We start from the raw sequence: 25,138 nt of genomic DNA on the forward strand, positions 1-25,138 counted from the left end.
TGTAGTTTTTACCCCTTTGTTCAGTAACCAGTTTTCTAAAAGTGATGCCACAAAACAGAATGCTTTCAGATGGCGTCCTCGGTGACCGCACAAAAAATAAATAAAAGCAATAGGGGAGAGCAAGTGTCTGAGGTCACTGAGGCACAGTTCGTAACAGCTCAAAATCACTGCTTTCACCAAAATCACTGATTCAGGGTCTGTCTCTAATAAATGGCCTTAACAGATATATGCAACAGTAATGGGTGTTTTGCCAAGATATGTTTTCCTCTGCCGAAGCTCACGGACCAGGATGAGACACTAGTAATAGTCAAGACAGCAGAGTAACTGTCACTTTATATCAAGAAGGGCTGTTTGAGCTTTAAACACCAAGACCAAAGGGAAGATTACTGAAAAAAATGTTTTTAAATGTCTGCATGAAAAGATCATTCACATATGGCCTTCTAAGCATAAGCCTGACACCACATTTCATCATTTTTTGACAATTGCCAAAACTGGGGGAAAGGATAAATAATTCACACATAGAAATAAATAAATGACTTTATGTAAATCTAACAGCCTAAAATGTTATGAGCAGTAGTAATTAATTTTTTAAAATGCTGACACATTCTGTGAACTCACAACAAAAAATGTGTTCTTCAGAAAAGTCCCTGATCAAGATCCAAGAATAAACAAGAGTATGATGACGTGTCACGGGCTCCCTTGCAAATTGCATAAACCTTTAAAGAGGAGCTCCATAAAGCATGCAAGGGAAGATACAGAAAAAGCAGCACTCCCCAAATAGCTGTGGCCATACTTCCTCCCTCCTAAGCAGGCATGCAGTACTTTTCCTGCTCCTGCCGGAGATACAATACTAATTGTGACAGCACCAGGATTTCATGATCTAATCATGACAGTATCAGCATTTCACAAGCGATATATATGTTTTTTTGACAATAAACTGACTCAGCATTTAAAACTCAACCAGATGAAGCCACAGCTCTCCCCAAAGTTAACAATGAAGACAGCTCACATCTGAAACCCACTGGCAAACACGCACGCATGCATCCCCCGAACTCTTACCTCATCCTTTTGCAAGTGATAAAAACCCACCCTACCGAGCTGTCAGGACTCCAGTGGTTTTCCAGGAGGTCAAAACCAGAATCAGGCTCCCTCACTGACCCACAAACAGCAACTTGCAAAAGCAATACATGTACCCAGTCCTGACGCCACTAAACAAAATCACACTCAGAAGGCAAACAGAAAAAAAATAGTGTTTCATGTCAGAAGTTGCTAGCACACAAGCAGATCATGCCATTTACAGCTACTTCACCCTGTGGATTAGCAGCAAATGAGAGACCTGTCCATACATTCACCAGAGTGTAGCCTTCACAGAAGGTGGGCAAAAGAGCACATATCTGCCCTTTTTTTCAGAGCTACCTTAAAGAGAGTCAGGGTTTAAAAGCTCCTATTGCTCCTAAGGGTAGGTGCAATTCAGCACAAATGAAAGACCGGGGGGAGCTTTGGAGAACAAAAGGAGGATGTCCTATATTCAGACTCCCACTAGCAGGGAGCTGCACGGGTCACATTTACAAGGAAGAACCAGAAATCTTTCAACAACTTCTCTCTCCCCCCACCTCTTATACAGAGATGGCAGCAATCCTCCTGATTCACTGACCTGAACTAGAGAATAAGGAAATTACACCTCGGTATTTCCAAACACAGTGTTGGAAATTTTGAAAGCTCTTTGGATGTCTCCAGCCGCAGCAGCAGGACTCGACAGGGGCAGAGAGAGCAAGCAGCCTCAGCAGCCAATCAGTCATCAGCCGGCTGCCAAGGACTGACCGGAGCTGTCACACTGTAAGCTCATCCTTCAACCAAGAAATCCTCCTGTATTCCATGGCAGAGTCACAGCTTTATTTCCCTCTTCACGCCAAACTAAGACCTATCTAACAATGCAATAACACAGAACCAGGTTTCACACTTTTTTTCTGGAGCATGACCTTTCTCTGCCAAAGTTTGGCAGGGCAGGGCAGATGGGAAGAGAAGAGTGACTTTAAGGAGAATTTAGCTTTAACCTCTTACCAAACCTACTTGGCACTCTATTAGGCACTGCCAAGCTAAATTCTGTGGTGTCAACACCCTTCAGCTGGGGGTCTGGCCCTACTTCTGTGCACAGGATTAAACAAGTACCTGCTCTGGAAGGAAATATTTGATAGGCATGGATGAGTGTACCTCTTCTTTTCAGCTCTGTGGTCAGTATGCTTAGCCAAAGCAGAAGCACAGGTAATAGTTGCTATACCACAAGTCTCAGCACAGGGAGAAATGAAGGGTTGTCCCCTGGGTTGTTACACTACCGAACATCACACCTAGCTATAATAGCTACTCTATACGAAGGAGTAAACACAAAACCAAATTGCTCATCCGGGCTCATTTCTTTCCAGCCCTTCTGAAACAACAACAAAGAATGTACCCACTCCAGGGACAAGGATAGGACAGACTCGCACAGCTAGCTACCAGTGAAGATACTGTCCCAGATAAACAAAAGTTAATTTAAGCTACGGCCGCCCTTCTGTCAAGCTTGCTACAGTTCTACCATTACTTCCTTAACCGACATGCCAGAGAGTTTTTAAGAATTTAGGAAGTCGGGAATACAACAAGCTCACGAAAAGAATAAAGCAATTTCATAACCAAAGGGAAAACAAAAAGAAATAATTAAACACATTTCCAGGAATTTGTTTTTGTTTTTTTTTCCCTTTACTTTTTTAAAGCTATTTATTGGACAACCGAGGCACTTTAATCTCTGAGCCAGAGGCAATGAATGGTCCTGGCAAACAGCAGCCTAGAAATTGGCACAAAGAACTACCCCACAGTTTAAATACGCTTATTCAGATGCTGTTCAAATTGTGTGAAAATTTAACTGTTTGCGAATTGGTACAGAAGCAGTTTCAGGGATAGGTTGGCTGCAATTTTCAGTGGAAATATTACACAACAGATGACCAGCACACAGATTCTTAAAAGTGTTATTAGGGTCCCATATTAAAAGCCAGCAGGCAGCATTTGTTGTTGTTGGTAGGGTGTGTGTGTGTGTATGCTAAAGAATCAAAGACAGGGTGAGCACACGCTTTCCAAAGCGCTGTGATTTGGCTTGTCTGACTCCAACCTTCCCCAGAGCACTGCCGCTTACCTCTTTGCAGTTAGATGCATATTTGAAAGTCAAGTTCCTTGGCAAGGAAGCCTCTGCCTGAGTTAGGGTGCCTCCATCGGCACTGGGATCCAGCGGGTGATCATTTACAATATATGTGCACTTCTCTTCAAAATCAGCCTCTGTCCACAGAGTCATGTCAGCATCCTCCATGTCCATTTTCATTGTCCACTCTCTCCCTTTCACCAGATTCTTGAAACTCACAGCGTCCGAGCTACACTGTGTAGCAGCCTGGAAAAAAAGAAAACAGCCTTTAATCCTCATTGTCCTTCAGTGTTGTGGTTTCCGTTGATACAGTGTGACTAATACAGTAGTCTGTGACACTTTAAAAGCGTATGCAGGATAGTTGGTACAGTTGAGTAATAGCCAAAAAGCAGTGTAAACGAAGCTGCTCTGACTGAAGCAGCACTTTAAAATGCCAGCCTCGGTAGTAATGAGGGAACAAAAACAAAGAGGAGAAAATCCCTAGGCTGTGACAACAACTTTACCTTTTTCAGACCCTTTCCTTAATGCTTCAGAGAGAAAAGAATATTCCGTGCTGAAGAAAATGTGGGGTCATGGCCGCAAGACCACTTAGTCGCCTGTGGAAAAGCTGCCTCAGAAAAGTGTCACACAAACAAGGAGAGGAAGAGGAAAGGAACTGCTGTCTGCGTCTGAATGAAGCTAAAAATGGAAAGCGCATGTTGGAAGAGCGGAACCCAGCCTTGCCTCTTCCAAATGGGGAAGCCTGAACTTTCCCACCGGCTTTCAACACACAAACAACTTTCAAAACAACCTGGCCCCCCCGCCTCCTCCTGACGTCCCCTTATCCTTTGGCATGGAAGGCTGAGAAAGCCGACATCCTGCCAGCATCACTGTAGCAGCAGCAGCCCTGCACAAAGCACTGAAATGTGTTCTTGGGGGTCAAACCAGAAAAGAAGCAGGGGAAATAAAATATTTTTTAAAAAAGTTGATCTATCCCTTTTGATTTTGATGGTACCTCCTAGAATTAGTATCTCAAAGCAGTGGATATGAGCCTAGCAGGACAATTCCAGCAAGTCCTTCAGCCCCTCTGTCTGTTCAGGACAGAAGCACTGTTATCAAACCTATCCTCGAACAGGTATTAGGGTCACGCTCTTTCCATAACGCTCATGAGGAACCAAAATCTGTGCCTATGCCGGTAGTTGAGAATGACGCTCAATCCGGCGTAAAATCCCTTCATTTTTCCTTTTTGGATACGCAGCTACTATGAAATTCACACCCCTCCTCCGGGAAAAACGAAACACGAAGACTGAAAGCGCACGATCTTCCGAGAAAGAGATTAAGGGCTAAGCGACTGTGTGTTCGGGGGAGACCCCCAGCACCCCTCCGGGACCGACCCTCCCGGGAGGCACAACCGAGCCACCCGAAGAGGCTGAGGCGGGGGTCGCGGCAAGACACAGCTCCCCTGCGACCGCCGCCGCCTCGGGACCAGCCCCGCGCCCCGTCCTGACCGCGGTCGAGGCGAGCAGTGCGACAGTGCCGGACCCTCGGCGTTGAAGGGGGAGAGGGGACGAACAGCGAAACTCAGGCCGGGGGTGGGGGTGTGACAGCTGCGCGGCGCAGCGAAAGGGTTAATGCCGATCAGGGCAGCGCTCCCGATCCGGGAGAGGCGACGAGGAAACTTTTGCTTCGTCCCGCGGGCGCCGGGGCGGGCGAGAAGCAGGAGCCGGGGAGGTGGAGACAGGAGTGAAAGAGGGGACGGCATCGCGCTCCTTACCGGGGCAGAGTCCGCGCGCGTTTCCACACCGAAGCCCACCGGCGGCGGCAAACCTGGCTCATCTCTACAGAGTAAGCATTTCTCCTTCCTTCCAGCGGCCGGGGTCCCCGGGAGACTGACTCACACCTCCAGCCGCCGCTCCCCTCCCGCTCCTCCCTCCCCCGGCTGTCACAGGTGCTGCTGCTCTTGCCGCTGGGGAACGCTGGGGGGCCGCCTGCCACAGCCGCGCGCTCCGCTCGCCCCGGCCCGCCCGCCGCTCGCCCGCGCTCACGCACCAGCCCCTCCCTCCCTCTGCCAGCCCCTCTCACAGCGCGGGAGGTGGGGCCCTACCTGCGGACCCTGCCCCGCCCAGCCCACCCGCGTTGGGTTTTTTACATCACTGTTATTATTTTAATTTTTTTCCCTCCCTTTCGGCCCCGTGCGTCAGCTGGGAGAGCTGCGGCGCTGCCCCGCCGCCTGGATCTGCTGGGTGGGCGGGCACCGCGGCGCTTCGCGGAGAGCGCACCTGAGGCAGTTTTTACTAGAAATCTGTTTTCCGTGCTATTTTTAAGCTCCGGAGTTCAATATATGACCGCTTTCGTTCTTACGCAGTTTGACTTGATAGAACTTTATAAAAAATACTAACTAAAATTATTTCCAAGTTCCTGAATACTGATTAAAACTCAATTCAAAGTGCTTGGTCCCAAACCTCAACAATCATAGTACTTTACTTGAGATGACAAATTTGGAGGTTTCAGAGTTTTGATTTTATCCCTTTCCCAAGTCTCTTTCTAATCAGCGCCTGTGAGAGGAACTGGGAAAAACATTTCTGTTTCTTCCCTTAAACAAAACCTTCCCCCTTTCCCTTGGTAACATCAGGGAAGCTCACAGCAGCAGGACATGGCACACGGCGTTTCCAAACCCGATGCCCCTTTTGCAGTGCGGTAGGAAAACGAGCACGGATCGTGGATGGGCCAATGTGTGAGCAGCCATCCAGGAACACACTGCTGATGGAAGGAGAGTTGGTAGACCAATCAGCAGATCCCGGCGCCCAATTTTTTTCCTCCGATCCAAGCCAGCATGTTGGCTGAAGGAAGGACATCCTGTGATGATGGCATACAATGTCCTGTTTGTTTATTATTAAGAGCATTCCTGCTTCTCATTACAAAACAACCAGATGCCTTACTTCCTTCAGTGGTCCTGTCTCTTCAGCGAGGCGTCCTCGGGCTCAGAGGAACGGTGATGCACAATTCCATTTATAGCCATCCACAGCCCAGTGCAAATGCTAGCTGCTTCACTGTGAGGCAACTCTACTACTTTTCCTTCTTCTCACACGTCTGCAAGTGTATTTCTCATCAGTTGCCTGGCACTTTATGTGGCAGCTAGTTTCACATTCTTCTTCTAAATCTACATGCACTTATATTCTAGGGTGATCTCAGTGTTACATATTTCTTCACAGGAAAAAGGGAGAAGTGGCGGGGGGGGGGGGTGGGAAGCAGGTTTATGCAATCGGGTGCCTGTCTGTCTCTCTGACAGGCGTACACAAACCCCTTTCCCTTAACCTGCTTCTCCTCCCACTGATAAAAAGACGTGTGGAAAGGATTACTTGCCATTTTCGGCCTGCGATGCTGAGAATAGCATATCTGTGTAAAGACCTTCCGTATGCGCTAACGCGGGAGGGCTCGTGGCAGCAGACCTAAGTAGGGCAACTGCTGGCAAGTGAGTGTCCTGCCTTAACTGCCACCACAGTGTAATTCCACAAGAGAGGTGGCCTGAGCACTGGGGCTGAAGGATATAAATGTAATTGGATATACCCTGTAAAACCGAGGCACATCCAAAATGAGGTCTAGGAAGGCTCTGAAGTAGGAAGAACCATTCATTAAAGGAGAGAAATCCAGCCTACTTGATTGGGTTAATTAACTGATGCTGAGTCACACTGCATAGAACAGAAAAACAATGTAGTCATACTGAAGGTGATTATTTTACCGAAAAATAGTCTCACTCCGAGAGGCAGCTGTTTCAGAGCTTTTCACTTCCCTGTTAGCTTGAAAGAAAAACAAAAAAAAAAAAAAGGGGGGGGGGATGGGGACGAGAAGAAAGGGTTGGTGTGTTTCCTTCAGGGACTGATCTTCTTAATGTGAAGGAGAGCAGGGAAAAAGGCAAATCTGCTTTTCAAGGAACTGAGAATGCTTTTGGACTGGAAAACAAGTGGAAGCAGAGATTAGATTAGATCACATCAGATGAAGTGAAATATTCATCAGGAGGATGCCAATATCCCAGGTCAGTGCGGCTCTATCCCTGGAGCCTGGGGAGGTGAGTACAGCCTACGAAGCCTATGGACTTCAAATAACTCTGTGGCACGCTCTGAGGCTATCCTGAAATTAGTTCCAGGTGTCTCAGTGAAGCTGAGCCCAGAACTACCTTAGTGCAGGAGAAGGAGTTTTGCTGATGTGCAGATCCAGCCTAACAGTGCCTGATCTGGAATAAAACTAAGTTTATCAAGAAAAAGAGACAGAAACAAATTGTTAAGAATGTGTACTAAAGTAAGAATCACAAAGGAAACTCTGCCATTAAAGAAATATATAGACTGACCTTCTGACCTTCCTCCTTAAGAGAGAAACATAAAAAGACGCCGTGTTCAACCAGAAGTTTTCTGCTCTTTTATAGAAATCATTTGTACCAGTAGCTGCTATTGTCTGGAATGTGCAATTTCAAAATGTTGTTCATTTCAAAAAGAACATTTTTAGTCATATTTTAATTTTTTCCTTCTCGCTCATAGAAAACCTCAATTACTGTATTAATCAGCATTTCTCAGGCAGCTCTCTCTGCAGCAGCTTTCAGCCTGGCAACAAATCATGAATGGCCCTAACAGCTCTGATCTCAGAAATCCCCATCCATTTCCTTTGATGCTATCACCACTTCAGCTCAACAACAAGCCTGTGCAACTCAGCCTCAGCTGCCACTGCTGCTGTTCTCCCTGGGCCTGCTGTAATTGTAAGGGGAAGAAGGAGGGAAGGGAGCTGGCTCTAATAGATGAAATTTCTTTTAAAAGTTGGAGGGGAGATAAAATGCACACAAGAGATTAAAGGAGAGTCTCATTTTCACATCCTCCCCTTCCCCAAACAAGGTCAGTGGCAGATTGACCACATCAAGAGTAACTATCAGACCCACCCCCATTTCCCACTTCCTGCATGTAGGCATCCTTGTGCTGGTAAACATTTGGGGACCAGTTGTGGTCATTACTTGGAGAAGGTACATGATGTAGTTGCACAACTGCACGTCTTTTAAAAGCCAACTGAGAAATCAAACTCTAAGAAGAACTTGCTTTGCTTTCAAGTTCTGATATGCACTCATGTTTTGGGGCCATGTTTTTGAAAACGTGGTTGCTGTCAGATTCAAGGGAAAGAGAGACACCCAGCACACTTTAGTGACTGGGCAACAGGAAAAGTTACAGCCATCTTCCTTCAGACTGGCCTGACCTTTGCAAAACACTGCCTATGGGGTTCAGATATGATCTCAGAGGCTTTGTATGGCCTAGACAACTTCAGCTGGTATTGCCTATAAGGAGAGAAATTAAAATTGCACTTGAATCTACAAGAAGGTTTTTGCAAGGGCATTTGGGGTGGTGTGTGCTATAGCCAGAAGGCTTTTGAATTAACACATGCAGCTTTCAGGGACTGCCTTTAATTACAGAGCACCCTGGTCATTGCCTCGTAGCACTTCCAAATGCCAAACGTTTATTTTTGTCTCTGCTCTGCAATACCAAGAGCAGATCTTTTGGCTGCACTCTCAGCTACTGCCTAGTGCAAGCCTTAACATCACTTTTGGTTTCTGTTGTTTTATCCTCTCAAGAAATTTTCCTTAAAAAGAGAAAAAAGGAGTCAAACTAAAATGCCATATCCCTTTTTGTTTCCCACTAGGCCTTATTAAAATACTACTCAGATGACATATGAATAAGCCAAAACAATTCTCCTCCAATGGAATAAAAACATTCTCACAGCACACAGAAGTGAGAACTAAGCTTCAGCCTTTTCCTCTTGTTGAGCCTTGAGTTTGAGGAGAAGGAGTCAAGGCTACCTGGGCCTGCTATCAGGACAGCAAGAAGGCTTTGTGAGAAGGTGGACCACGATGTTCCCTTCTTGGCTACTGTCAGCCTTCCCATCACACTTCTGAGCAATGGTGGTCTTGGGAGGACAGTCAAGAACCCATACAAGAACACTTTTATAGTCTTTGCATGTTTCTACCAACACAAGCTTATATTGGACGGGAAAATCTGAGTACAAATTCAACCTTTCACATCCTAGCCTTGGACTTTTGAATGTTCTGTCTATTGTAACTGAGTCTGAGGAAACACAAATGACAACAGGCCAGCCCATTCCAACTACTTTCCAACCTTACTGGTGACAAGAGGACTGAAAAAAGAATGTGCTTTGGAAAATTTTCATTTAAAATAGGCTGATTTCCAGATTGTCATGGAGGAGGGATGGGATGGTATACATATATTAGAAGGCTCAGTCCTGTGAATACTTCAGACATCAGTCCCATAACAAGCTCACAACAAGCTGAAATAATGAAGTCACCTCAGAATGAATTGTATTATTTCAACTTTCATGTCTGTTCCCAACTTGGCAGTCATTACACTTTTTGGGGTATTTTCACCTCAGCTTGCCTGGTAAGATACAGTGATATGACCAATGGTGAAACTTCAGAGTGTGCTCCTGCACAGTTCAGTTTTGATGCCAGATACTCTCCGGGCCGCCTGGTCTCCTGGAGCTGATGAACACAGCAGAAGGAAGGCAAGATCCATGGGTGGAACTATGCCACTTTTCTCAGACAAAAAGCTGGCCACAGAGTGCATTTCAAAACAGATTAACAAAAACAACAGCTACACACCATGACAAAGTGCATGTGGTGGAAATGAAAATATTTACCCACAGATTATCACAGAGCCAGCAGTGTGACTACCGTGCATTGAGGACCAAAGGATTCAAAATAGTGACTGTATGTTTAGAGTTGATTAGGGAATCTGGTAGGGTTGGTCTGAAGAACCACTTTTTAAGCTTCTAAGAGTGCAGTTGTCATTTCTCCACCTCTCCTATCCCAGGGTGGTGAAATAACAGTCTTTTCATACCTGCGTGTTGGCTGGGGGAGGGAAGAATTCCTGTGCTATTAAACACAACTTCTCATTAAATAGTTGACACCTTATCCTTCTTTAAATGTTGTAATGTTTACTTTGCAAAACCCAGGAAAGCTTTTAAAATAAAGATAGCAGAGAGATTCTTAAGCCGGGTGTCCTTGCTTATCTGCTCTTTATCAACCAGCTATTGTTTCTGGAGGAGCTCGTTGGGGAAGGTGGAGCAAAGGGGGTTAATGTTCAATAGGTATCTATCAGTTCCCCTGAAGGAATAGCGCTGCTGACAGAAGAGCAACACTGGGCTCTCAGCTACTTCCTGCAAATGTGACAAACCAGAGAGGGAGGAAAAAAAAAAAAAACCAACAAAAACCCGAGGGCTGCAGCTACTTCTTTTCTTTTTTTCTTCTTTTTTTTCCTCCCTCTCCCAAAACAACTAGTTTTAAGAAATACATTGTCCTTAGGAGAGATAATCCCACAATAGAGAGTCCATTAGAGGTATTAAAGCATTGGCAGCGCCTGATCTACAAGAAGGGCTCTGTCCTGACAATAGACAATTAAAGCTGATAAATCTGCACTACTTGTTGCCGTTCTAATTCCTCGTAATTGTATGCTACTTGTCCCTGCCTCCTGCGTCCAGGGATGAAGCATGCTTCTTTAATCTCCAGAGTACCTGACCTAGTTCCTATGTGGTCTTTTCAGGACCTGTTTTCTTCCCATCTGGACTTCTTCCCTCCTACTCTCCTTTCCTGCTTCTCTGCCCTAAGCATTAAGAAGAGGTTACGATAGAGGGCACAGAAAACACCAGAGCACAGCACCCGGATCAATAATTCTGGAGCCCCAGACAATGCGCTAATCTGCAATAACAGCTAATCATGGTCAATTTGGCACACCAGTGATTAAACTGTACTTTTCATTAGGCTCAACAAGTAGAGCAGACGCACACTGACAATTCAAATTGCCCTATCAGTAAGAGCTGCCAAACTCATGTGTACTTCTGCATTTGTAGCTGCTGCATCACTAGACTTGCCAGACTAGGTGCTTTGTGGGGGATTACCTGTTTTCTTTTGACATTTTACGAACTGGGACTCCTAGCTGTGTTTTCTATAAAAAGCAAGCCCCCTGTCTCATGCCACTGTCACAAGTTCTTACTTAAAGGGCTCAGTGGGTGAAATTGTGATATGCAGGATGCTGAAAAACGATCATTACAATTACAATTCCCTCCTGGTCCTAACAAAGTTCTTGGGGTTTTTTTATATCTCAAAAGATATTTGGTGATTTTGTCAAATTTCTTTTTTTTTTTTTCCCCTTGAATAAATCTTGAAAGCCTGCTGGCGACAGAGCAGAAGCATGAAAATGTGCATCACAGGATTTAGAAGATTGAAAGCAAGTAAAAATTACCTTGGATCTTTTTATTTTTCAAACGGAGCTGTTCAGCCAACCTCGCAAAGTATTTGGAGACTCAAGAAAGGTTTGGATTTTTTTTTTCATCCCTGAACTTATGGACAAGCCACTACTGTGTCCACCTTAGAAATCTACACAGTTATTACCCTTTACATGTCATTTTGAAAGTGACCTTCTTGTCACCCTCATAGAACAATTTCTTGTGACAACAGTTTATTCTGGTTGCAGTCGTACCTAACGGACCCATTTTGCAAACTGCCCTGAAAGTCTCACCCGAGAGTTTACCACTATCTTTCTCTAAAGCACAGCACCAAATTCCAGGACTCCTAGAGACCAATCCCACACACTCAGAGGTCTCCTTCTGTTTAACTTTAGCTTATCATCCTTGTAGTAACTTGAATAAGTGTTAAAACTGCACTTCAAGTTGCTCTTAAAAAAAAAAATAGCTTAGAAGATGTCAAACGAAAGCAGGAAATGTCTATTCTACTATTAATATTAATGAATCCCTAATGCATTTGCAACCCACTTGAGGTTAAGTCAGTAGAGTTCTTCTTCTGACAGTGATTCCTCATCAAACTACCACTGCTGAAGATGTTGATGCTTTTCCTTTTGCTCTGTAATCTTTAAACCAAGTTTAAATCACACCAGAGCCTACCACAAAATAATGTATTTTATCCTAAGTGAACACAAAGCCCTGGAGACAGTGGTTTAAAGCAGCACACGTCTGCTCAATTTATCATTTTAAGATAGGAAGCTGCTGCAACAAACAAAACACCTCCTTGAAAGTGGGACAGCAGCAGATTGCGGTGCAGAAAGCTCCGGGATCTTTTGTTTTCCTGGAGAGCAACAACAGGGCTTTGCAGAGAAAGACAACAGCCTCCCCTTGCTGAAATCTAAATCAGTTCATATAGGAAAGCCTGCCAACTGCTAGTTAGATGATAGCAAAATATTGCAGATAATTCACTTTTCACGATAAAGCAGAAACAAGTGGGCAAGCAGCACCCAGCAGGGGCTCAACTGATAAAACGGTGTCAAACTCAGACCATTTGTCAACTGGGAGGGAAGAGAGCAAGCTGAAAGATGGACTCAGGAAGTAGATTTATCTAGTGCGACACATTAACTAGTATAAATACTAAGGAAAAAGTAAACACATTTACCCAGCAGTATCTCCAGCCAGCAAAGTAAAGGCTTCTGAGCCTCAGACTCACACTGGCCATCTAACCACTCAGCTGTCAGCTACAATAGCAGTAACATTTTTCTTCTTGTGCAGGATTGCAATGACATTTAATTCACGGCACTAAAAGGTTTTATTAAAAGTGTACGTTATAATTAAGCAAAACAAAAACGTGACTTGTGTGCTGTTCCAGTCTCCTCCCTCCACCCAGTAGCCAAACCAATAAAACCACCTTGGCAGCAAACAAGTCAGGTAACATACCCCGGAGAAGAGCACAGATTTGTTACAGAATCATTCACTTGGTGTCTGGCTTGTTCAAAACTGCCTTATCAGAAACTTCTGTGCCGGAGGCTCCCGAGGCAATGGAGGGGGCTGACAATGCAGGTCAGGCACAGTAATTCGCCAACAGCGTAATGTGGGGCACATAAACAAACTGGAATAATGCAGGGCAGAAGGGCTCTTTGGATGTATGCTTTCAATTGGAGAGTATAAACCAGTAACACAGTCTGTGCACCGCACATTCCTGCTACAATCACTGGGAAGAAGGAAAACGTTTCAAAGGGCTTTAGGATACCAACCCACAGCTACGTGGCAACCTGTAACATCAAAGAATGGTGCAGCATATCAGCACACCATTTTAACACTCAATCTGATGCAAACCTCAAAGATTAACAGCAAAGTAAGTAATGTGCATCTTCATCGCCCACCCCCCCCCCCGTCCCCCTCAAAAAAAAAAGGCTTTAGTTCATAAAGAAAACTACAGCACAGTTCTTTGTTCAGCTGTACCTTCACATGTCCACACAGCACAGGTTCCCCACCTCCAGCTGATGCACCTCAGGGTTTTAGTCCATATGGAAAGTCTGTCATTCACTCTCACACACACATACACGCATGCTCATGCACACCACACCACACCCGCACTCTTGCTCCCCAACACACACTGCCTGGAACTGCTCCGAGGATTTTAGAATTTCCTCTTGCTAGCAGATTCCTCCCTCCCCTCACATCCACTCCACCCCGTTCTGTAATTAGGCTTAACAAGAGCAATTAACAAAACAAACTCCTCTCCGCCTGGTGGCCTGATAATTCTGATTGTCATAATGTATTAAGATGCGTAAGCCAGTTTAAAATAAAGGTAAATTACAGCATTGCACAAGGGCCATTTTGCACCTATTTCTACTGCTTTTATCATAGGGATAATGAACATTCAGCCACGCCTTTAATTTGAAACATAAAACACCAAAACTCGCATCTGAACAGCAGAACTCAAAATTGATGCTTTTAACCAACAAGACTATTTTGATTTTTTTCCTAGTTTGCTAGAGGGCAGCTCCCTTCTCCTATGCACAGCAAACTCCGTGTAAAGATTTTTCTTTATGGAGTTACGTCGTGATCCTAAACCTCCAAGGTGTAAAGTCAAGTTTTAATGCATCTTCTGGCTTTACAGTTGGCCATGAATAAATGGATTGCAATTGTTCCTTTTGCCCTGCCTGGTGTCTAACAGCATGATACAGGAGACCAAAGCCTCAACATTTTTCTGATGGTTTTGTCTGTCCACTTTTAAATCACTTTCCTTCAGCAAACAAATCACACAACTTTAGTGTCGGGATCATAAAAAGAACCAATTGAGGACTAACTGATTTCAGGTGGTTAGTGGAGAAACTTTGATGTCCTTTGATTTCAGTGAGCTATGGGTACAACACACAGAGAAAATTTACAGACAGCCTGAATTCAGTTGGAAAACATATCTAGTTCTTGCTCTGCTTATACATTCTGTGAGTGTGTAATTAAAACTATCAACATGAAATGAGTAAACATACCAAAATCATAAGCACACAAAAGACCTGAAAATAAAACGAGTTTGATTTGTGACATGGATTTGGGTTTACGTGAACTGAAAAAACCATTCTGTTCCCTCAGTTACATACAGTCTGATTCACAATACCATCTGCCAACTAACCACAAACAATTGAAAAAAAATAAGACAAAAAAGAAAGGAAGAAGAAAGGCTGGTGTTGCTAGTATATTGTTGGAATTGTGCAGTTTCTGATAAGCTGGTTGTGTTTTCTCAAGTCAATGATTTCATCTCTGCTGGGTGTCAACATTTACACAAGAATAATTTGGGGGGTCAGAAAGACATCAGCAAATGAGATTTCAAAAGGTTTCATAACAGCACAGATTGCTCAAACCTAGGGAAAGGAGGGTTTCAGCTTCCAGAAGTTCACTCTTCTGCTTCTTCATTCCTCCTTCCCTGAAGCTGAGTCAAAGTTCTGTAAAAACCTACAGCCAACCATCAGATTTGCAAGACAACAGACGCACATTAAAACCCCCAAGTTTTACAGTGAGACAAATATTCCAAAATGTCGGTAAATGGAGACCTATTATGGTGCAAACTCAGGCATTCTTTCAGTTGGTAGGAGATGCCAGGAGATCTAGGATTGTGTACAGAAACTCAGTTCTGCAGTCCTGGCGTAAGATGCACCATCTTTTTCTCCACCTCATTCGGCGTTTAGAAAGAAGAGTGCTGACTAGAAGAGCTGTTTTCCAGATTTTTTCTCTCTCCTTTCTCCTTGAAAGGCCCAGTGCCTTACTTTAACCACAGACCATTCAAATGAAGACAACCAATTTTGTCTTGTATTTTTCCGCTTTGCTCATCAGAACAGCAGCACTTGAACACTTCGCAAACATCAAATAATGACTAATCTGATTTTCACAATACCTCCCCCATATGTTGATGAAGGTATTATTGCTATTCTCGCTCTGCAGAAGGGGTATGGAGACACAATGACATTAACATCAAAAGCATACATTAATTTTGGGATGCAGAGCAGCCGATTGACTCAGAACAGTGCATTATTTTCTATGTTCAAAGCATTTCTCTTCCTGGCATCTGTGATGGCTCTATATTTTGCAGGGCTTCACATCAGGCACCCAGAAAGATGTCAAAATTATTGCCCACCTGCAAAAGGCTTTGCTGAGGTGAATTGGCATGAATCTTGTTCAGAATCCTATTCAGGTAAGAATAATACGTAGCTCTTCAGAGCAGAGCTCACCTGCTCAGAGAAGAGTAGCACTTCTTCCTACCATGGCTGCCTTGCTTCCTTACGCAGCAGCAAATGGGATGGCGGGAAGAGGTGTCTGAAAGATAACATTTTATTACACCACCCCAATTCATCTCCCCTAGCAAGCCTGTCGTATGCCTGAATGAGGCAAGTAGCCAGTTAACAGTAATTAAATGAGTAATTAAAGACTGTATCATAATGCATAAGAGGATCAAATTGGAGTTAGGCAAACAACCTTAAACACTGGAGAACTTGAATTTGCAATTTTAGTAAGGTTTTTCTATAGTTTTTATGCTGATTTTTGAAACTGCAAATAGAAAAAGCAGAGATCTCATGACCTAGCACTACTCTGATGCCTACACAGATCAAGAATGGAGCTGAGGTATTCTGATCTGCCATAGGCAGACCTCCACAGGGACGCTGGCAGACCCGGCTCAAAGCAACCATATGCTTGTTTTTGGCAAGGTCAGCACAAGCATTGTAAGGGATAGGACACTTCTGTTGGTGGGTTTCATCAGGTGACAGTCTGGCAGCAGAGGAATGACTGCTTTCAGGCATCTTGATTTCATGCCAGGTGTGGTGTGGAGTTTTTTCTTCCTCTTCCAGTGCTCGACTCAGACTTCTGATTGGTTTCCTTGCCCAGCAAGTCCTCAGCTTGTTCCTCCTGACCCCTCTTGTAGTTTCCCTTTCCAGTCACTCACATCTACCACTCCCACACCCAGGCTCCTGTGTGCCAAGTCTTCTCATCAAGCCAGTTTCAGTCCCTCCTGGTTCCTCATCTGCACTGCACTTCTTTCCTGTCCTACTTTAAGCAAACATGGCAAGCTCTGCATCCCCATGTGCCCCTGCCTGCTGACCAGGAGACCTGGCCTCCACAGCCTCCTCATCAGTGTGGTGCCGTCAAGTCTCCAGGCATCTCCTGGTGCTCCTGTGCAGGCATGTTGCCCTGAGCTCAGTTCACACATTGAGCAGACATGGTGTCAGGCCAACTGGAACTCCTGTCACTATGTTAGTATGGCAGTGAGCCCGAGCTAATAAGCCCTGGTGAGAAGCCGGATATATTAGCTTGGGCTTAGCACCATGCTAATGCAGCCAGGCAGCTTTTGGATCAGAGCTGGCTTACATCCCACCCGCTTTTAACACCGAGCTTGCTTGTCTTCGTCCACAATAACCCATAAAGATAAATCCCTTGGTCTTGTACTAACCTTACTCTCAGTTTCCCTCTTCCCTGACACTGCTGATCTCCAGGCATAGTCTCTCCTCCTTCATAATCCCCTCCAGGTTCAGCTCTTGTCCGTAGGCTTTCAAAAACAGTCCCTTTTGATGACTCTCTGGCCTCAGGATGGTTTGCAATGAGCATGTGCTGAACATGCACTCCCTCTGCTCTTGGTTCTGGTGTTTCATTCTAGGCCTAAAAGTGTTAGCCCATTGATGGGACCATGATGCCCTCCTGCAGCTCCTGGGAGGGCTGCTCTGCCAATCCTCTAGGCTGGCTTCTAGCTCAAAAGCAATTCTCCTGGGCATGGGAGTCAGAGATGGAGGTAGGGACAGGACCAGAGTGTGTTCTGGTCTTGTTCTGACAGAGACCCAGTGCAAATGAAGCACATGTGGAGATCCATTAACTGGGAAGTGCTCCTGGCAGAGGGGATGGCATTCGAGCACCCCAGACAATGCCAGTCACCACCCTCCCCTGCCACATACGCTGCCCTTCCCCCAAGCCACTGAACCTGTCATTCAAACTTGTGCTTCAAAAGATGGTGGAGATTACTTTTCAACAGAAAACTCATCACACTCCTAATGTTAGCAATACAATTTTTGTCACAGCCAAATTCTTGGAAATGACGGAATAGATTTTGGGGGAAAATGCATCCACAGGAAAGGAAAATGCAAGAAACACCTGAGCCACACATTAAGAATTTGGTAGATTTATGAGAACCTAAAAGTGAGATCTCCCAATGCAAATTGTCTGTCTTAGCAACCGGTGATGCTAGCAGGCTACTAGATATCAGTTCCCTGAGATTTATTTTAGGGGGATGTTATTGAACATTCTCATTTGTATGAGAATGAGAATATTGCCATCAGATACAAGCCACATACAAAGCATGTGCATAGATTTAAACCCTTTTTCAGTGACCCAGGCCAGAGCACTAGAATTTTATTTACTATACAACATGGCAAGGTTTGATAGAGACAGAGAGGATGCTCCTATTCCAGCAAGTTTATACAAATTTCTCCTTTTCTTGTACTAAATCCTAATGGGCAATGCAGGCAATGGAATGCTGAGACTCCTATTTTTCATCACTGGTAAGATTAGAAATATAAACAAGTGACTAGGTGATTGCAGTAGCTTGCTGTAATAAAACCAGATCCCTGAATGACTAATCTCATCACCGAATAATAGAAAAATTTTTTTGAAAGATTAATTTGCACCAGTCTGTCCAGCATATCCTCTCATCTAAAATTATTAGCACTACGTGCACACAAATCAGGCAACGGGGAGTAAGGGAAGCTTGCAATCAGACCTAATGTCTTCCCTTCCTCTCAGCCCCCAGTACAGGACAGCCACTTCCTTTCTACAAACGCTTTGCTCAGATCTGTACGCAAGACAGGCCACATCTTCCGGGGAGGCTCAAAGTCTTTGCAGACGCACAGTTGCCTTCAAAGCATCACTGGAAATCTGTGTGGGAAGACTCTAAAATATTAAAACCATCCTATACTCTTTCCTTCTAAGCCAAAAACAAACCCCCTCTAAACTTATCTATCACTTCTCTGCTCAGTTTATTCTGGGCTGCAGAATAAACTTTCTCACTACCGAAAAAGGTACACACATGCATAAGCTGCACCACATGTGCAAAGGAAAACAAATAGAGAAAATATGTGTGTCCTTTCCAGGAAGATGGTTCTTTTCCAGAACATTAAAATTATGCATAAGCATTTCCCCTATTACCAAAAGGAGGCAAAAAGAAAGCTGGTGTGAAAAAAATGCACTTCTAAGTGTAGCTTATGTGTCCTAAATCTGAACTGACTTACCTTTGAGATCAACACTTCATTGCCATCTTGCCTGATTTTCTTCTCCCACAAGTAAACACTAGCCCTCTAGCAGATTCGTAAGTCATTTAAGCCATTGCCTTCAGTTTTAAGAAATCCCCATCTGAAAGTTTGCTACGGCACTTGTAACCACAGCCCAGCAGTGAGCAGGACGCGACACTGCTCCTCCTCACGCAGTGCTTGGGCAGACCAGAGATTGTCATGTTTTCTGTTTCCCCATTTCTACCCTGAGAGCCGGCCTATGCAGCAGGATGACTTTCAGAGACACATCCTTCATACCCTCTCCTTGCTGCCAGATGTCCTCTGCAGCCAGTTCATTGCTTTCATCTTGTATTTCACAACAGTTTAACAATTTTAATAGAAATTCCCAAGTGACTACTCCTGAAAAAAAAAGTTATTATTCTTAAAGAAGGCGGAGAGGCCAAAAGAGTTAAATCTCAGTTAAATCTTCTGAATTTCTCTAACTTGATATTTCTTTCTGACTGTCAAATCCAGATTTCTGCCAGTCCTTGATATATTTATAACTGGATCCCTTTGAAATATGGTCAAACTGACAAGGTGTGGGGCAGTACAATAGAGATGCTATTTCCCTGAAATACCTGGCACATTTTCACATTTGCACAACTCACTGTGCAGAGAAAAGAGGGCACTAACAGACCTTCGGAGGCTCCTGATCAGTTTCTGTGGATAAATGCTCTGACCCCACAGATAATGATGAGGATGAATCAATTGGTTTAAGTCTGGCAAGGAAGTAAAGACAAACAGTTACCAGAAATTCAGTGTACATACTGGTTACTGAAAACAGGCAAGGCACAAGGAATTTTTTTTCTGATTAATTTACATAAAAATAAATTTGACTTTTGTAGAGTTGATGTGATTTTGCAAATCACCACATCGAAGACATCTAAACAAAGTCCATCTGCATGTTTATAAACATGTACAAGTGTTTAAGGGACACAATATGTTAAAAAAAAGTCAACAATAATGGTTAGGCTATGCTTCCAATTATATTCTTTCTTCAATTAGTCTTGAAGAAACTAACACCTCTATTAATCATTTCAATTAACTCCACGCACCACATGACATCCGCACCAGCAGCCCATATGTTGCGTTCCAATCACCCAAATATTAAAGCCTTTTTAATTGATTGATCTAAAGAACATTCAACAGGCTCAAGGTGGCAGCCAGCCAGGAAATCCCAAAAGAAGATGACAAAAAGGTGGGGGTGCTAAACCAGCTTCCCAATTTGTTTTTCCTCTTCCTCCAGGGTTCACTAAGTTAATCCAATCACAGCCCATAAAGCCCCTTTTTAATAAAATAAATAAATAGATAAGAGAACACACATGTTGGCTTTCCCCCAGAGAAGCCCCCTCCGCTAAAGCTGGAGAGCCATCCTGTTAAGAAAGTGCCGCATAGGAGGGTGCATTTTTTATCCAGCAGAAATATTTAGCTTGGCCATCCGCCAGGGAATGCTGAAAGAATAGACTGAATTAGGGGATTTACCTTCCACGTGTTTGGCACGCGTCATTAGAGGCTCTGAAGAGCTTGACTCTTTCGCTCTCTCACTCTCTGTTTTTACTCCCCCCACCAGAGCTTTGATGCAGAGAATAAAGTATGAGCTATAAGAGCAGTTGATGTGTTGCAGTTCTAAATGTTGGCACGGGGGCTTTTGTGCTGTCGAAGAAAACCAATGCCCAGTTTCTGAAAGTTTTGTTTCGGTTTTTTTTAATTCCAGTCAGGTATAGGGTGATACATTTTAAAAGCACTTGGTTTAACACAGAGAAAAAAAAGCATGCTGTTTTTCTTTCTCTCTTTTCCTAACAACAACAACAAAAATGTTTTTGAAGTTTTCTGTAGACAGATTTAAACTTGGAGAAAGTGGCTTAAAAGTAAATTCCGTAAGTGAAACTCCAACCCACAGAACATTTTAGGAGCTCATTTGAAAGGTTAGTTTTGTAACAATAACCCAGGAATTGCTCTGTCATTTGACTTTTATATGCTGTCATGTGGACTTATGTTATTTTAAAAAACACTTCTTTACCTAACTACTTTGGTCTTGCAAAAACCTATTAAGATCTATAACCAGAACATGTTAGTAGAGGTGGTTGGTCTATACCTCGAGTAATTTGAGCACCTTCTCAGAATTTCTAATTTGTGAAAGGAAAGACTATATTTTAAGTTAGCCTCTGCCACCTTAACTTAGGCTGAGGAAAAAAAAATAAAAGGAAAAAACGCGCAGTTTCCAGATGAATAAAAGCATGGAGGTCCTTAAACCAACAGTAAATGCAAATGTTTGTGTCTGGCACATGTGCCAGCCCTGTTTACAGGGCAGAGTCTTGCAGGACTTCCAGTGCCACTAATACCCATTCAGTGAGCTGGTGTGAGCACTGGAAGAGCCCTGCTGCAGCTGCCTCTGCTGTACTGTCTCATCACAGTATCAGATAAATACAGGCCCTATTAACTCACAGTTTTTATTGCTATTGATTAAAACAAATCAGTTTAGACACTACTTGCTGACATGCTTACTCAAAGCAAGATTCAAACACAGTTTCTGAACTACAGTCCTGGCTGTATCTTTATATCATCTTCACTTGCAAGAAACCTGGGTCTGACTTCAGTTCAACTAAATTCATGCCACCACATCACGTGTGAATTTTCATCTCTCTTTCAGTAAAACTAATTCATTGGGCCTTGTGTATCACAAGATCCTGCAGGTTGCAGAAAAGAAACTTAAGGGATGGATACTAGCCCTCAGATGAAAATACAAGACAGTAACTCCAACATCAGAAGGGTGCTGAGGACCATCTCCCTGCTGAATGCAAAACACCTCAGCTGTAGGGACCTCCTCTTAGCTTAAGGGCAGACCCATAGTTTATCACTTCTTAAGTAAATCATTCATAATTCATAGCCAGGTTGAAAACCACACAAATAATGAGCTCTCAGTATTACTCAGCGGAAAGTGAGAACTGGAGTTTTCCACCTAAACCCGTAAAGGCTGACAAGTTCAGACATGGTTCTGTGAGCCCCTTCCTGGACCCCATGTTTTTTATTCAATTTAAAGAAAGCTAGGCAGCCACTTCCCCCGTCTTTGAAGTAAAGATGTTTACATCCGTGCTAATAATACAAACTACCCCTTCTTTTATCAAAGGCTTCAGCAATCGCAAAGGCTTTTTTTTCATCACAAGGAAAAACGGCAAAAATAAAGCTGCCTAGTTCTGCTGCTAACAGGGCAGGTTTGGCTCTGTACATGCCACACATGCCAGCCAGTGCCCAAAGCACTTTGTAAATTCATAGAATTGTTTCAGTTACCAAAGACCTTTAAGATCATAGACCTTAAAGATCATTCCATCCATGAGCCCAGCACCACCAAGTTCACCTCTAAGTGTTCCCAAGTGCCACAGCTACATGGCTTTTAAATACCTCCTCCTAGGATGGTCACTCCACCACTACTCTGGGCAGCCTGTTTCAGTGAAGCTTGACAACCCTTCCAGTGAAGAAATTTTTCCTAATATATCCAATCAGAACTGCCCTTTGTGCCCGTTGAGGCTGTTTCCTCTTGTCATAGAGAACAGTAAAGTCCTCATTGAGTGGCCTTTTCTCCAGGCTAAACCACCTCAACTCCCTCAGCTGCTCCTCATTAAGGCTTTTGCTCCAGATCCTTCAGCAGGTTTGCTGCTCCTCTCTGGACTCTCTCTGGCACTTCCATGTCTTTCTTGCAGTGAGGGGCCCAGAACTGGACACAGTGTTTGAGGTACAGCCTCACCAGTGCTGAGCACAGGGACAATCACTGCCCTGGTCCTGCTGGCCACTCTACTGCTGATCCAAGCCAGGATGCCCCTGGGTTTCTTGGCCACCTGGGCCACCTGGGCTGGCTCATGTTCAGCCACTGTCAACTGGCAACCTCAGGCCCGTTTCTGCTGGACAGCTTCTCAGACACTCTTCTCCCAGCCTGTAGTGTTACATGGGGTTCTTGTGAACCAAGTGCAGGAGCTGGCATTTCACTTTGTTGGGCCTCATGCAATTGGCCTTGGCCCATTGATCCAGCCTATCCTGTCCAGATCCCCCTGTAGAGCCTTCCTACCCTCCAGCAGGTCAGCACTCCTGCCCAACTTTGTGTCATCTGTGAACTGACTGAGGGTGAACTTAAACCCCTTGTCCATGTAGTTGATAAAGACATTAAACAAATCTGGCCCCAGTATTGAACCCTGGGGAACCCCACTGGTGATTGGCCACCAGCTGGATGTAACCACCATTCTCTGGGCCTGGCCATCCAGACAAGCTTTTACCCAGTGAGGAGTGCCCCTGTCCAAGCCATGAATAGCCAGGAGATTGCTGCGGGAGACAGTATCAAAGGCTTTACTGAAGGCCAGGTAGACAACACCCACAGCCTTTCCCTCATCCCCTAAGTGGGTCACCTGGTCATAAGGAGACCAGGTTAGTCAAACAGCACCTGACTTTCATAAATCCACACCAGCTGAGCCTGATCCCCTGGCTCTCTTGTGTATGTCAAGATGATCTGCTCCACAACCTTTATGTTTCCAGGAGAGCATCTTTGCTGCTAACTGAATCTCCAGATCACCGGCCATGCATAATTTGCATACTGTCCACTAGTAGCATTAGGAACTGCAACAGGTAATTCCCCATCAGTTGTTTCCACCTTATCAGAAAACAGAGTATGTGCTCTGGACTGACAATCCCAAATGGGAAAATCCCTCTGTGGAAAGACTGTGGGTTTAATAAGGGGTAATAGTGAATGAACCACTGACAGTAGCTCAGTTGGTTAGAGCATGGTGCTAATAATGCCAAGGATGTGGGCTTGATCCCTATATGAGCCATTCACTGAAGAGATGATCCTTATGGGTCCCTTGCAATTCGGAATATTCTGTGAATTAAGATGTGGATGCTGCAGGCTCACATTCCATGACAAAGTGCCACAGGGCAGCATGTGCTTCTCAGTGTGAACCTGTAAAGAAGGGCGTTCAGTTTTCCCCATGCCACTGGCACAGGGCTGCCATCCTGTAAAACACCCACTCACACAAAAGGTGCATTTCTGCAGCTCTGGCCCCCATCACATATGGTCCCAGGAACATGTGGCTTTATGTGACTATGACTGGAAACTGCCTGCCTCCTTTGCCTCTTTAGTAGATATAGTGAGGCCAAGTGTATTTCGGTATTGTGATTGATATTTTGAAACTTAGGTCAAATAACAGAGAGCATTGGCCTGACAATATCAGTTCAGTAGCAAATTGCTTGATGTATTTGTCACCATTAAGACAAACTTGTGTCTAAATACAGTCTGCTTATCATATTTGCAGAATAAAAATATGACCTTTAATGTGAAATAAAAGAGCTCTTTTTTCCCCCCCACGTCTCCTCCGTGTTTTTAATTAAAACACGAACCGACACATGTATCCATCCTTCCTTCTGCAATAGCTTGGGATTCCACTCTCAAATACTATACAGATAAAACGAACATTTATGTGTTAGCGATTCAGAGTGCAGTAAATTCTCCTTTCCAAACCTGCCGTCTTCATTAAAATCTTATTTGCTTTGTAATCTCCTTTGATCGCTAAAGTTATAAGAAGCCCCCTCCTCTTCTTTTGATACTATCAGTGTAGCTTTTGACCAGAGAGCGTGATGAATTAAATGTATGACAGATATGACAGGTGAGGAGTGCTTGGAGAGGGCTTAAACAGCAGGGATAAGACAAAGCCCCCATTTAAGAACAAAACCCCTACCCGATGGCTAGCCCGTTAATGACCAACCACTCTATTTGTCCTGGTGGATGAGGAGCAAGCTGATACTACAGACAAAGCTTTGTTAGCCACGGGGCTGTTCCTCAATCAGGCCACACAACCAACTAATTGAAATGCCCAGTTTTTCCCCCTCAGGATTTGATATACAAGCCAGGGGGTTTGTAGGTGTACTCTTTTCTTTTTCTTTTTTCCCCCCTGTAATGCATTAATTCAGCCACCACAAGTTTACAGCTGGACTAAGTGGAATTACGCCATATAAACCTAAAAATCTATCTGCAGGGATCCAGCTAAGCCCTGGAGAGAGACAAGTCCAGCAATACAAATCCAAGGAAATTTGGAAGTCAATCCATTAGGATTACCAAGCCTTTGATTTTGGAAGTCACAGGCTCAAAATATGGAAGTGATGAACTCTATCTTCCTTCATTTTAGCCTCTTGTCAGAGGACTTATTGACCCCATTGGTTTTTTTTTAAACACATTGAAAAATGTGGACAGAATTTTATTGGGTTTCCACTATATTTTTAATGAAGGAAGACAGGAAAATACCTTCTTTCCTGAGCTCATGGGTAACACACCTTTTAAAATTTCATATTTTTTTCATATGTATTTTCTACATATTTAAAACTGCCACAAGCAAATCATCACTCTTCTCATCAGCTAAAGGCC

At 44.1% G+C, this 25,138-nt stretch overlaps 1 protein-coding gene and 1 long non-coding RNA gene across 8 annotated transcripts in view; one reads left to right on the forward strand and one right to left on the reverse strand.

Moving 5' to 3' along the window:
• The window catches only part of PRDM1 (PR/SET domain 1), a 112,589-nt gene that overhangs the window by 19,795 nt on the left and 67,656 nt on the right, over nucleotides 1–25,138 (reverse strand). For 3 of the 7 annotated variants that reach the window (XM_019287818.3, XM_019287809.3, XM_019287814.3), the window contains one exon: nucleotides 3,164–3,412. In XM_019287818.3, the coding sequence (XP_019143363.2) occupies nucleotides 3,164–3,346 (183 nt within the window). In that variant the 5' untranslated portion in view covers nucleotides 3,347–3,412. Of the gene's footprint in view, nucleotides 1–3,163; nucleotides 3,446–3,669; nucleotides 4,335–4,919; nucleotides 5,067–13,393; nucleotides 13,531–25,138 lie in introns of those variants that run through there. The other 4 variants (XM_019287825.3, XM_039569591.1, XM_010403423.4 and 1 more) reach the window with 4 other exon arrangements.
• Nucleotides 4,339–10,182, forward strand: LOC120411739. The gene is made up of 2 exons (XR_005604244.1): nucleotides 4,339–4,990; nucleotides 8,819–10,182. It is a non-coding gene; the product is annotated as an uncharacterized LOC120411739 (long non-coding RNA).

Source organism: Corvus cornix, chromosome 3, assembly GCF_000738735.6.
Source record: "Corvus cornix cornix isolate S_Up_H32 chromosome 3, ASM73873v5, whole genome shotgun sequence".
In the NCBI taxonomy this organism is placed as follows: domain Eukaryota; kingdom Metazoa; phylum Chordata; class Aves; order Passeriformes; family Corvidae; genus Corvus; species Corvus cornix.